This window comes from Schistocerca piceifrons, chromosome X (genome assembly GCF_021461385.2).
Source record: "Schistocerca piceifrons isolate TAMUIC-IGC-003096 chromosome X, iqSchPice1.1, whole genome shotgun sequence".
NCBI lineage: Eukaryota > Metazoa > Arthropoda > Insecta > Orthoptera > Acrididae > Schistocerca > Schistocerca piceifrons.
The window spans coordinates 908,933,668-908,948,641 of record NC_060149.1 but is presented as its reverse complement, the minus strand read 5'-3'; the positions used below and the strand labels follow the sequence as shown (position 1 = coordinate 908,948,641).

Here is a 14,974-nt window from a genome sequence, read left to right as displayed (position 1 = left end):
CTACTGTGCTCACGCTTTGCGAAATTTCGATCAACTTTTAATGATGGCGTGAACACTTCCGACGCCCAACCCTACAAAAATGGCTCTGAGCACTATGGGACTTCTGAGGTCATCAGTTCCCTAGAACTTAGAAATACTTAAACCTAACTAACCTAAGGACATCACACACATCCATGCCCGAGGCAGGATTCGAACCTGCGACCGTAGTGGCCGCGCGGTTCCAGACTGACGCGCCTAGAACCGCTCGGCCACACCAGCCGGCGCTCAACCCTACCTCTGCAGCAATGGCCGCTACCGTAACTGGCCGATCTTGAATAATGAGGGCATCTACATGTAGACAATGGTTCGGTAATGTGCTGTGGCGTTCCAGATCGTCGGCCATCGGTCAAAACTTTGACCCCTGCAATCGACATGCAGTGCTCTCCTTACACTTGTGTCATTCTTTGACGAATTTTCATTACTCCTTCCGCTGCGAAGAAACGCACTTCACGCCTATGCTCCTCTTATGGAGCCTCCATTTCTCTGTTTTCAGCACTACTGAGTGCAGTAAACGGTCGACGAGTCCACCTACTCGCTCTGTCGCCACGAGTGTGTGCGCAAGGACAGTTGTTAAAATATCGATATATCGAAGTATCAATAGTATTTCCAAGTATATAGACATATTTAGTCGATATTTTTCCACAGATATATCGATTAAAAAATGGCAATATCGAGCGCCGATATTTTTATTTTATATTACATTTTCTTCACAATTTTCGGTAAATATTTTGAGTTGTTCTTTTGCAATTGTTGAAGAACATAATTTTACTTTCACTATCTGAAGCAGTCTTATTGCTTTATGAGCTTTCATCACGTCCAGTCCTCCTCTCTGACTGTGTGAAGCAAGTGTATGTGGTGGGGGATGGCAGTTTGAATGGAATAACAAGACTTCCGATGTGAAGAAATACACAACAGTTGCGTTAAAAAGCCATTTTTAACGAAATTAGTGTGCCATTCTTCCGTATCAGTATACTTCAAAAAGAGTTGCTGAAAATGATGGAAAAAATCTAAAAGAGAAGATTGGTTTGGTTTGGTTTTTGCTTTGGGCGGAGACGTGTGAGGGTAAATATTAACGTAATCGGCGATCCGTTCTACCAACACAAACTGCAACGTTTAGCTTCACCACGCAATTTTGGCACTACAACTGCTACGTCACTGACGTTGGCAGAAATTTAAAAACAGGGAAGTCGACGTGAAGTGTTCGGACAAATCAGATAGAGGGCCTGAATGCCAGCATGGCACCAATCTACTGGTCGACGACGGAGCCAACGTCTCGCTGCGTCAATAAACTCCCCGCCATCCACGTACTGCTCCCCGCGGAGTTCGTCCTTTACTGGGCCAAACAGATGGAAGTAGGATGGTACGAGATCCAGGCTGTACGGTGGATGAGGAAGAACAGTCAAATGAAGTTTTGTGCGCTCCTCTCGGGTGCGCAAACTTATGTGAGGTCTGATGTTGTCATGGAGGAGGAGAAGTTCGTTTTTGTGGTGACGAAAATGCTGAAGTCATTTCTTCGATTTCACAGCTGTGTGCGGCTGGCGTGCACGCCGGAGATCTGACAGGTTTACGCGACCTTGCAATGACGAAGACACGTGTCTCGCCCAACGACTTACCGTGCTTTGTTCGCCACCAGGTCTCCGTAGACATTCTGCAAGCGCCTATGAGTATCTGTGACGCTCTGGTTTTCCCCTGAAAGAAACTCAGTGGCAGCTCTTTGGTTCGAACACATCTCGGTTACAGACTCCATTTTGAAGGCCGCGTATAGCGCCGCCACCTGTCGGAACTTCATGAAGCTATGGGGTCTGAAGCGTGGTTATTCCACGATGTCCCACCATAAATTCCGCATTTTTTCAACCGAAATTGGCCGAGGAAAAATGTGTTGCATTACTTACTGAAAACGCGCCTTGTTCACATACACAAAAAACTACCGTCTTTTTTTTCTGATTTTGTTCTGTATTGTTCGTTGTCTTTGAAGCGGACATCCGACGACATCCGTTTTGGTTTCTCCTTGATCCATTCGCTCAGTTTTTTTTTTTTTTTTTTGCAGAGGGTAGTTAACCCTCTGACCGAACACGCTGAGCTACCGTGCCGGCTAAACCGACTGAGCTACCCAAGCACGACTCACGCGCCGTCCTCACAGCTTTACTTCTTCTTTCTGGTGTTCCCCAAGCTAGTGTTATAGGTTCCTTGCTGTTCCTTATCTATAAAAACGATTAGGAAGACAATCTGAGTAGCCGTTTCAGGTTGTCTGCAAATTACACTGTCATTTATCAACTTGTAAAGTCATCAGAAAATCAAAACAAATCACAAAAAGATTTAGAAAAGATATCTATTAGGTGCGAAAATTGGCAATTGACCCTAAATAACGGAAAGTGTGAGATCCATATGAGTGCTAAAAGGAATCCGTTAAACTTGAGTTACACGATAAATCAGTCAAATCTAAAGGCCATAAATTCAACTAAATACCTAGAAATTACAATTACGAACTACTTAAATGTGAAGAAACAAATAAAAAACGTTGTGGGGAAGGCTTACCAAAGAATGCGTTTCATTGGTAGGACACTTACAAAACGTAACAGATCAACTAAGGGGACTGCCAACACCACGCTTATCCGTCCTCTTTCAGAATACTGCTGCGCAGTGTGGGATCCTTACCAGATAGGATTGACAGAGTACATCGAAAAAGTTCAAAGAAGGGCAGCACGTTTTGTATTATCGCGAAATAGGGGAGAGAGTGTCTGAAATGATACAGGATTTGGGATAGACATCATTAAAACAAAGGCGTTTTTCGTTGCAGAGCAATGTTCTCACGAAATTACGAGCACCAACTTTCTCCTCCGAATGCGAAAATATTTTGTTGACACCGACATACATAGGGAGAAACCATCACCATGCGAAAATAAGGGAAATCTGAGCTCGTACGGAAATATATAGGTGTTCATTCTTTCCGCAAGCTGTACGAGACTGGAATAATACAGAATTGTGAAGGTGGTTCTATGAACCCTCTGCCAGGCACTCGAATGTGATTTGCAGATTATGCATATCGATGTAGATGTTCAGCAAACTGCATTCAGAAACACCAATATTTCACTACAAATATCACACTGAGTAATATGTTAGGTAGCTGCTCTTTTGATAATCCATATACTCAAAAGGAGGAGGAATAAAGAGCGTAAAAATAATTTAGTGGACACAATTAAATGTCAACATAGCAAGTGTCAGTCGAAACTCGTCTGTCATCATTAAATGGACGGTGCATATGAAACTGTATACTTCCAACTTATATGAAATATTGCTAAACAGTTTATCCAATTTCATTTAGGATCCTATGACAACCATTTATCGAAAAAAATCATGCACTTTCTTTACATAAATAAAGTGCTCTTTAAAATAGCAGTAATAATGTAATATAGTCATGTACTTACCAAATAAAGGTTTGTATTATTGGAATCACCATTGGGATAAGGAGTGTACACAGCCAAGGCAACACAGTTTGCAAAGATGGTCAGTAATATCAGGTACTCAAAAGGTCTGTGTACGAAGTTAAAGAAAGTAACTTACTGCAGACAAGACAAGTAGTTCTAGATAGAAATTTCTTGAGTCTAAACATTTTTAACTGATGACAACATTCAAATGAACTTAGACATTGCGAACACATTTACTATTGATTAATTCAGCTAAACAATTTCTTGATACAAGATGGTTAATAATAATTCTAAGCTGTGTCTGTTGCTCCATTACTAGGTGTCTATTACCAGTAATAAATTCAGATTAATTTTGTTGTTAGGAAATTCAAAGCATAGCTTCACTAGATTAAGAATAATTGCAGAGACTAAATAGGAATTAGTAACGTAGGAACACTAGAAGAATTAATAATATAATACTCTTATTTAAGCAAACTGTATCACTATAGATGTGAAACAATTATGGAGCACTATCTGTATCTGAAACAGTGTGTTTATGGAAGTTCAAAGTGAGAAAAGCTGTTTTAAAGATATAGAAATTTCTTTATGATTCAGTGATTTGGTTTGCCGAGTATTAAATAATTTACTCCTCTTTTTTGCCTTACAGACCACATTTATTTATGTCCATGAGGCTTTCTTACTGGAGACCAACAGAAAATATTCACCAGCAAGAGAGAGTGCAGTAGTAAGAATTAAATCAAGCTTTCATGATATTATGCAGTTTATCCACTCAAGGTTGTGCGTGTTGTGCATTTTAACGAACTATGAAAATTATAAATAAGCACACTGTCCAGTATTATAGATCGCCCACTCTCCCATTGACTAGTACTGTACTGTCTACACCACATTGACATATTTTATGAGATCCATTTATAGGACCTACACATGTCATAATTTCCAAATACAGTATAGATTTTTGAATATTTATGTAATTATTTTTAATCGCAGTTAGGCGCAAATAAAGAATGAAATCTTTAGACATTAAAAAAGAGAGTAATCTGTAGTGAACACTTACACAGACACTGCACAGGAAATGAGAAGTTCTATCATTACGTCCTAATCACAATGCCAAATAAACGCAGCTTAGGCCAATGAACAATAACGTTTCTTTAATAAACTTAAGCCTGTATGACTTGCTTCTTGTAAGTCATGAACGCTCATAACGTTTATGAAAATGTTTACAAACCTTATTAGATTACATTTAAGGGCATTTATGTGATGCTTGATTATCTGTAAAGAAGTGTTTCCTACGGCAACATTTTTGGTTTCCACTATCCTACTTGAACCTCAGCCTTTCTGAAAGATTCATCTTCATTAAATTCGCATCATGTTCTTCATTTTTCATCGAATGTTTGACGAGATTTTAGTCCAAATTCAGCTGTAGGTGACAGTCATTTTAATATAATGCTTCCATTCATTTGACTTATTACACAGAACATACCTGCTCTCATCCAAAGCTAGGATAATATCTAAATGCTCGTATAAAGCATGTATTATATTTTGAGAATAAAATAGGTGTTATATCCTAGCCAGTAATGCCACCCGAGCCCGCTGCCAAAAGGTTGGCAGCATCAAAGTCCGGACGCCGTCCGCATAAGCAGCGCCAGCGAGACAGCAAATCGCCGCAAGTCTGCGCGCGCCACCGCTGGCTGCTGGGTTCTTAAGCGCTGGAGTCGCGAGCGCTAGGACAGTTCTGTATTCGCCGCTCAGTTGTATACTCGCCTCCGAATTGTGTACTTGGTAGTCAGTTGTGTGTTCATCGCAGCAGAGTTGTTGTTTGTCGTCAGCCGACGCTGACCTAGCCGCTCCGACTCGAACTAGACAGATTTCTGTAGACACCGAGTTCACTACTGTGTTACTGTATCTTCATTAATAAAAGATAAGTACCGACTTTTATTTAATATGAGTGTTTGGGCTTTCATCTTTCTGTTCACTGTTCCAGCGGACCGGTCGGCCCGCTATTAAAAGTGTGGCGGTGACTTCGTAAGCCATTTCTACAGCCAAGTGTTTGTCGTTACGAACACCGCCACAAAAATAGGTATTTGGTCTAAGTAGGAATGAACTGATTTCTGATGTGAGGTAAATTAGAGTAACCGAGAATGAAAGCCAGTTTTTCTTATTTTTACTTGGTATGTAATGTTCCCTAAAGTGACTAGGTGAACTTGAGAGAGCGAAATATTTAGCTGTCGGCAAACGGTATGCGCAACTGCGGCACATACGTTTCGAATTCCCCAAACAATTTTTTGTATGAGCAGTTATACATCCGTGTGAAACAAGACACACGTCACTATCAGCTTCGACTTTATTGTCTAAAGAAGTTATGTTTAAAACACACAGTTAGCTCAGCGTATTACACATAAAGGGTATTTCAGAAACAAAGAATTAAGTAAGAAATACAAAAAAAATTTAGTAACAATCTGAATACTTGCAAACAGTATTATATGTGTAGCTTAAACAAGCCGTGTGTGTGCTCCATGATGTGGGCCGCAATGTGTCGCGGTAGCAAGCAGATGTAGTCGTAGATAATCAAAAATGTAACAAAGACTACAAACTTTTCCAGTTGGCATTATCTCCTCTTCGATGAAGGAGTACAAAACATTAAGAAGGAAAAAATGGACAACTTGAGATTCCCCATGTCCAATACGTTCAAGTTCGGATCATTGTCTTTACAGGCGTCCACATCACTGTTAACCAGAGGTATACAAATTCTTCTTCCGGCCTGCCTGCCCATGTCTGCCGCAACCATTGAAGCAGCCCAAGCTGTCGCAACGGTGACATAAAGAGTGCAGTGGTTAAAGCAGGCTAACTTGGGTTTCCGCAAGCCCGGCAAGCTTCACAGGACCCCTTCAGCCTGCTGCACCACACAACAGGTTGCGCTACCAATCCGACGTGATTAGCCAGAATATGTTTGCGTTGCTTGTTTCACTGCAGCTCATTTAACATAACGGCGGGAGCAGGAAAATGAACGAATTAAGTTAAAGGAAACTGAGGAGAAATTAAGATTTGGCGAATATATACCAGTCACGAAACAGAGCCCATGTGCAGCTGGAGAAAAGTTGTCCTGTGTTTATGAGGCAGCTTCAAATAAATCAGTAGGTGTCTCGCAATGCAAATTTAGTAAGAAGTTATTATGCACTCATTTGGGAACTTTGAGTATCTTACGACATGTTTGTAAATTTGACCAGCAGTTTCCTCACCACATAAATATTCTGAAAGAGGACAAACCTGCTGACAAGTGCGTGGAAATGTGTGCTAAGGACTTGAGGCCATTTAGCAGTGTACAGGGGTTCTAAATTTAGGGAAAACATTGAAGTAGTAAAAAAAATGTAGCTCAGTGGATATTAAAAACCTCGTTCCGGCGGTACGCAACGTTATGTGAAGAAAGCTTAGAATGAAAGAAAAGTTTCTCCTTTCAGCCATGTAATTTTTAGATTAACATAATGTGGCTAGTGAACTTCGTGTTTGTTAAAAATGCATTTCATGAAATTTGATTGAACTATTTTTGCCACTTAGAATGATTTCAGTTAACCCGAAACAGACATCCTGGAAAAAGTAAAATAGGTATAACTGGAGTCATATTTGGCTGAAACCCACTAGTGTTGCAGAAACTAGACTTCCAAAATCTAACTTTAATTAGCGTTGCAGTATAATGGACATCTTCCGGTTCTCAGATGCAAAGAATGTCTACCTTCAGACATGATTGTGCTTACTACAGAAAACGTGTGACCCGATGATGGTTTGACTTGAGTATAGAAAGAGGGTGAAATTGCAGAGAAAACCGTCATATCGAAATAAATAAGCAAGCCCGAAATACGCCAAAAAGGAAATAAAGACAAATAAAATCCACCATTATTTGGCCTACAATGACCCAAAATGGATATACAGGGTGTCTCACAATTATTGTTACACACGTCTGGAGGCTGTGGAGGGGACTTAGTAGATCGAGTCGTACGCAGGAACACACGTCCGGAAACGTCATCCAAGGTCGCTACAGAGCGTCGAAGTTAAAGGCGCCGGAGCCTGTAAATGTATGTTTAGACATGGTGATTCCGTGACGATCTTACAAACTTCCTAGGACGATGGAGAAGGATAAATGCATCAATCCGAATTCAGGGTCTCTGTACCGGAAACGAACGAGTCGAAAATTATAAGCGAAAGCCTTTTTGATACCTCTGACAGTGGAGTACAGGTACTGGTACTGCTGCTGCTAAGATTGTAGGTTAGGCGACTTTTAGAGGTGGTAATATGAACCAAAACAAGGAAAAAATGTGTAGTAAACATGGGATCCAAAATGCATACCCTCAGAGCTATGAGCACTTGTTCAAAAGAGGAAATATGTTTCACTGTAATGAAGATGAACAAGTGCTCATAGCTCTGAAGGTAGACATTTTAGAGTTCATGTTTACTGCACATTTTTTCCTTGTTTTGGTCCATCCTACCACCCCTGAAAATTGCCCACACTACAACCTTATCAACAACGGTACCAGTAGACGTATTCCGCTGTCAGAAGTACGAGAACGGTTTTCTCTTATAACTTTCGACTCGTTCGTTTCCGACAAAGGTACCGTTACTTCATATTGGTACGTTTATCCTTCTGCCTCAGCCTAGAAAGTTTGTAATATCATCACGGTATCACCCTGTATATATGTTCATTTACAAGCGCCGGCGCCTATAACTTTGGCGCTCTGTAGCGCCGTCGGATCACTTTTCAGGACATGGGTCCTGTAACGGTACATCCTTCACAAGCATTGCTTTTCCTCAACAGTAATTGTCGACACCAGTGTTATTTTTCGAATTTTGGACAGCTCAATATTCTCTCAGTTGCTTTTTTGAAAATTTTCGCATAATTTTATACAGAGTATGTTACATTTCAAGTTAAAATTTACGAAAATGAATTACTTTATAAAATGTTTTAGTCTCGATGTTATAATCGATAAGAACTAATTCTGAATGTACAGTTAAAATTATTTGTGTAGACACATTTGAAATTACGAACTATTGGCACACTTAAAATTTCTATTATTACTTACGCAATATTGTACTGGTTATTATGTTTGTTTCTGGATTCGTTTATGAAATAATAATCGAATGTAATAATGTAACAGAAACTAGAAGAAATAAATATGTTAAGAAAAATTGTAAACCCTTTGGAATACGGTTATTTCGCAGAGTATGGGAGTAGTAAGCATGAATCAGATTGGATCGGACGTATTTTTGTATTTTGTGCGAACAATGTAATTTCGGCTTTGTAAATGTGAAAACTCAAACGTGAGAAAATACATTTACGTAAAAACAAAAATTCTGCAACAACAATCTCAAAATTTATTTGGATCAATCCAACCGTGGGGACCTAAAATGTGACATTTTCATCTTCAAGAATCAGATCCCTTGACAAGAAGAACTGTAGCCAACTCGACAAGACAAGCTAAGTAAACAAGAAAGATTATTGTAATCTTCGCTCCTCTCAAATCTTCATAAAATACTTTGTTTAATGTGGACAATAGATGGAAGGCGGGGGTAGATTACAGTCCCTGCGTAAAACTTGGTCTAATAAGTCCCCTCTAAGACCTCTAGAAGTGTGTAACACGAATTGTGAAACATCCTGTATATTTCATTCAGCCACTTCTCGTGATACTCGTGTAAAAAAAGACTTTTCATCAACTTCCTAATCCTAGTCATAACACTGCAATGAAAGTGTACAGAATAAACTGCTACGTATTGTAGCACAGAGGGAAGACGGACGGGCGGGCAGGCAGGCAAGCAAGACTTCTGTAGCCTGCTTGGCCTAGATGGAAGTAGAGCAGCCTGTCCGTTGTGCTCGGTAACGTGCGGCAGCTTGCCTGCCTGGCTAACGGGCAAGCACGGGCAGTTTAAAAGCGGAATGTGTACACTTTTGCTGTTAACTGAGACGATAGTTACGTGGCTGTCACAGTAAGTTCACACGTGCTGCTGTAAGCGAGAGAGGAAAACACACAAAGAAACTGCCCACAGGTTAACAAAGGCAGCGTATCGAAAAGTGCAACCACACGTATCGGTTCCAGGCCGTGAGGTAGGCGGTAGAGATATTTATTTGAAAGGATACTTCCATTCGACGACGTCTATACACAGTTTCCGAATGGGGTTGGTGAGGGTGAGGCAGAAGAGTGCTCTCTGGGGCCTGTCGGGCGGAGGCTTGCCCCCGCGGCGCACTTGCCTCTTCTTGGTTGCGCTCATGGCTGTGGCGTTGAGTGCCGTCTGCCACGCCGTGGACAACGGCCGGTCCGCTGCGACGCTGCTGCCTGCAGTACTGGTCGCTCGCCCCAGATCATGCTGCACGCCTGCCACAGGCCCTGGTGGACAGAGTAAATGGTCAACGTAAAAAGCTGTCAAACGGGCTATCACAAGTCAAACATTGGATAGTCAAAGATTAGGGAATAAAGTCATTAGATGAAACTTCCTGGCGGATTAAAACTGTGTGTCGCCGGCACGGTAGCTAAGCGTGTTTGGTCAGAGGGTTAGCTGCCCTCTGTAATAAAAAAAAACTGAGTTAATGGATCAACGATGAACTATGAACAGGTGTTATGGGACGTCCGCCCCGAACAAATAGAACGAACGAAAAAAAAAGTTGGTAGAGCACTTGCCCGCGAAAGGCAAAGCTCCCGAGTTCGAGTCTCGGTCTGGCACAGAGGTTTAATCTGCCAGGAAGTTTCATATCAGCGCACACTCCCCTGCAGAGTGAAAATTTCATTCTGGAAAGTCATTAGATAACTAGAAAACAAAAAACCAGACATCATTTTGTTTTAAGAAATGATAAAAGAAGGGGTACAGCACAAAAATTAAAGAATAGTATGTACATAAACGTAGTGGGGTGCAGGAACATCTAAGAGCAAAGAGAGGAGTATAAATAACGAAGAGTTACAGACGAATGTTACAAATTGGGAACATATTAATGAAATTTTGATTAAAGTAAATATAACTTTATACAGACGCAAAACTATCGTAATAGGAGCCTATGTAATAAGCGAAGATGTACGAGATCGTATCGAAGTTACCTTCTTCGACAAATTGAACGACATAGATGAAGCAGTAGGAAGTATAAAGGAATTCATTATTGGGCGAATTTTCGATAGCAGAACCGGGAGATAAGTAAGAAATAAAATAGTAGGAGCACATGGAGAAAATGTAGTGAATAATAATGGCACGAGAGTAATTAATGTATGTGAACAAAATTCAGTACAAATTCTAAATGGTTTTCATCTGCGTAAAGAAATTCATAGACATGCATGGCATCATTATAAACTTCAATAAAAATCAGTAATTGATTACATAATAACTAGGCGAAAACACAAGACATCAGAGCATAAAAAGGAGTGACTTCAAAACTTAGCTAAGGGTTCCAAAGTATGACGTAAATCGGCTAGAAAATGGAAGTATAGTGCATCTATACAGAAATAAGTTAGATGAAACATAATTGACCAAATACGATGATACAAAAATATAAATACATCACTAATACTTTACATGAGGCAGCAAAAGAAGCTCTAGTAGGAGTAATACATTGTGCAAGGAAAAAACCATTGTATTATTTTTATTCAGACATAGAGAAAGAGTTACAAATAAACAGTGATATTTAAAATGGTTAAATACGCAAAATATTCGGGACAAGGCACGATGAAGACTGCAAGAGGTTAAAATTAGAGAAATGCCAACAGACTTAAAAAATAAAAATTGGGGAAAGATAAATAATAAAGCTGATGATAATTTTATTGGAGGAAAAAGTAGCTTGGGAGCATGGACGCCAACGAAAATATTGGGGCAATTTCTAAAGAAACACAATAAATTATAAGTATTAATGTCCAGACTTGAGAAGAATGATTTGAACAATTGCTGACAGAATTAGGGAAATTTTTTTGGATGGATTAATAACAAAAGAGAGATAATAGAGGACAATGCAGACTTTTCTTTGAACATAGAAACGATAAAAAAATTCGATCAAAATTTTAAAGAATGGAAGAACTACAGGAATTGGACGAACCCCCAACTGAAGTTTTGAAATAGGATATGGTGAAATTACGTGAGCTATTGAGAAAACTGTTTGAAAAATGTGTAAATAGCGAAAGCATCCCCAAAGTTTGGTAAGTAAAAGTTATATCAACAATTCATGCGAAGGGGAAAAATTAATATAAGTATTATAAAGGATTAACTGTGACAAATAGTCGTTAAACATTTTTAGAGTCAAAATGCAAAGAAACTGAGCCCAAGAGCAAACTGACTCCAGAAGAGGAAAAAAATTACGGACTGTATATTTTGTTTGCAACAAATACGTGAAAAGAAAGATATTGAAAATCAGCCCCTTCAGTTAATATCTGTAGACATAGAAAAAGCCTATGCTAATATATTTTTATGCAGTTTGTGGAAAGCCTTAGAATCATCGAATACCAGTGGAAAAATGCTCCTACTAGAGCACAAAAAAGGCGAATATGCTCCTCTTTAATAAGGCTCTGCCTGAAAGTTGAGATACCAGTTACTTCGTTCTACCTTCCCCAGCACCTTTAAAAATATTGGCATGTGAATATATTCGCGCTCTTTCTAAGATAAAACTCAACTTTCACTTCCTAAAGCTGCCGTAACTGTTAATCACTCACACCCATTCATCCACTGCTTTAAGCCTCCCATACCCATCCACTCGCAATTGCCCAATCTCACTCACTCACTCTGCCCAACTCATTGTCATTATGTCTTTGTGCCTCTCTAGCTGTCACTGTTTTCTGTCTCACAGCCACAGTCGCCTTCGTTCTGTCCTACTACTACTACTGTCGCGTCTTGTTGTTACCGTTTCTCTCTTGTTCTCTCTTGCTGCTACTATCTCATTCATTCCTGTCCCCCTCCCCCCACTCTCTCTCTCTCTCTCTCTCTCTCTCTCTCTCTCTCTCTCTCTCTTCCTCATTGTCATTGTCATGGACTCTGTCTCTCATTAACACTGGCTCTCAGCAGCTTCCACTCCTTCTCTTTATTTCTCTCCTCCTGGCACCGTATCTTTTACCCTTTTCCTAGCACTGTTCTCTGACTATCTACTATGTTCCACTGCCTCTGTGTCCTTTTCTATCTCTCACACTGCCTCTGTCTCTCTCGCTCTTTCTGCAGCACAACCACTATCTACTATCTTCCAGCATTTATTACTTCTCCATTTCTCCATCTCTTTTCCGCTGCCATTATCTCCTCCTCTCTCAGCATAAAAAGGGCGAATATGATCGTATGCCAATATTTTTGCAAAAATTTTAAAGGTGTCGAGGAAGGTAGAACGAGGAAGCTGGTACCCCATTCGTCAGTCAGAGTCTTTCAATAAACAGGAGCATATTTGCCTTATTTATGCTCTGATAGGAGCATTTTCCCTCTGATTCCCTTCTGTTCCCTACCACAGCAGGCCATGTCACTCATAGGAAGAGAACTTGCTGGGTAGTAACAATATTATGAGAAGGAAAGTTGCTACTCATCATATAGCGGAGATGCTGGGTCGCAGATAGGCACAACAAAAAGACTCTCACAATTATAGCTTAGACTGCAGTCGGGTGTGTGTGTGTTGACGAAGGCCTTGATGGCCGAAAGCTATAATTGTGAGAGTCCTTTTGTTGTGCCTATCTGCAACTCAGCATCTCCGCTATATGGTGATTAGCAGCTTTCCTTCTTTTCCGTTGTTTGGTGGGTAGTAAAATTAAGACAGTTTATTTATGTGAAACTGAAATAATGCGAAACTAATTTTACACCTCAGATCTGATTTTACGTGCACAAAAAACTACAACGTGGAGTTGCCAGAACCCTTCTGATGGTAATGGAGACACTTTACATCATATTTCTCGCTACTAAATCACTTAATAACCTACGTTTTCTCCTCACACCACACTTTAGGTGCACAAGTAGGGTATTTAGAAAATTTAGAAGGCAGTTGGAGATCGGGATCTTGGGTATATATCGTCAAAATTTCAGCCATTTGCTGTGCATAGCCTTCTTGGAATCCGCCGCTGGGGTTTGGTCCGTTGCTGACAGCGAAAAAATGGTGAAAAACGCTTTTTTGGGGTTTTCTCAGGAACCGTCCATGAATTTACGCAAATGTATTAATCATTCATTCATTCACGGGCATACTCGTCATCAATCGAGCTATTTAATTTTCACTTGCATTTTTCACGTGTACGGGTAGGGTAACTTTGAACCTCTGTATCTGGGAAAGGGATAAACTTATCACGAAAATTTTTAAGGCTGTTCGAGATCGGGATCGGGATCTTAGGAATATACCGTAATTGTTTCAGTCACTTGCTGTGAATAGCCATATAGTGACTCGGGTGGGGTTTCGTCCGCTAATGACGAAAATACGGTTAAAAAAAATTGCCGTTTTCCGAGGAACTGCCCCCGAAATAATGGTGCCTCCAAAAGTCCCATCAATCCCTCCATAGGCCACATCAAATGCAAGAAGAACCAACCAATTTGCTCTATTTGCCTAAGCACGAGGAAGTGTGTAATATTCATATTATGACCCTATACTGTAGCGTATTGACACTAATGCGATTATTCTTCTGGGCACACATAAGGCCCCTAGACCAAGCGATATCCAAAACGCTTAACCCTACATTTCTACCACCAACAAAACTCGAAGTATGAGTATCGGAAAATCACATTTTTATGCGCGGCGTACTGGGATACGCTGTGGCCGACCGGTTCCAGGTGCTTCAGTCCGGAACCGCGCTGCTACTACGGTCGCAGGTTCGAATCCTGCCTCGAGCATGGATGTGTGTGATGTCCTTAGGTCAGTTAGGTTTAAGTACTTCTACGTTTAGGGGACTGCTGACCTCAGATATTAAGTTCCATAGTGCTTAGAGCCATTTGAACCATTTTCGTACTGGGATATATTGGTAAGAATGCTGTTGCATGCATACCGATTAATCCTATCATAGCTGAAGCAATTCAGAACCTACATGAAACTCTACAGCATGATTATACATACAAAACGTTCTCATTCCTGCAACAGAGATGCAGTCTGTCATCGACACTTTATAAAATAAATACAAAAAACTTTTGGAAAAAACGGAAGAAAAATATAAGAACATAGGAATCCCAATACATTCTACTACAATTTGCTGCTGACCAGCTAATTTTGGCACAAGATGAAAGCAATGAATGTATCACCGGGAAATTAATAGAGGAGTACCTGCCCATAGGTAAGAAAACCAGAAAAGATGCACCTCTGATTGTAGATGGATTCAATTTCAAGACAGTTGACCACTTCAAGTACCTAGGAAGTATTTTTAGTAATAACAACAGAACAGATATAGAAATAGATGCCCGTTTATCAACAGCAAACAAGACACTTTTTAGTTTCATCAAAATTCTAAGAAAAAGATCACTTAGCAGTAACTTCAAAGTCCGCTTATATCAATCGACCATTATATCTGTGATGTTATATGGATGTGAAACATTAATATTTAGAAAGAAAGATTTGA

General features: G+C 40.2%; 1 protein-coding gene across 1 annotated transcript in view; it reads right to left on the bottom strand.

Annotated features, from left to right (window-relative positions):
* Positions 1 to 14,974, bottom strand: part of LOC124721524 (muscle calcium channel subunit alpha-1-like) — an 857,532-nt gene that overhangs the window by 567,856 nt on the left and 274,702 nt on the right. Inside the window, exons 2-3 of the mRNA XM_047246542.1 lie at positions 9,586 to 9,832; positions 3,465 to 3,570 (exon numbers count right to left, since the gene is read on the bottom strand). Coding sequence (XP_047102498.1) covers positions 3,465 to 3,570; positions 9,586 to 9,832 — 353 coding nt within the window. The remainder of the gene's footprint in view (positions 1 to 3,464; positions 3,571 to 9,585; positions 9,833 to 14,974) is intronic.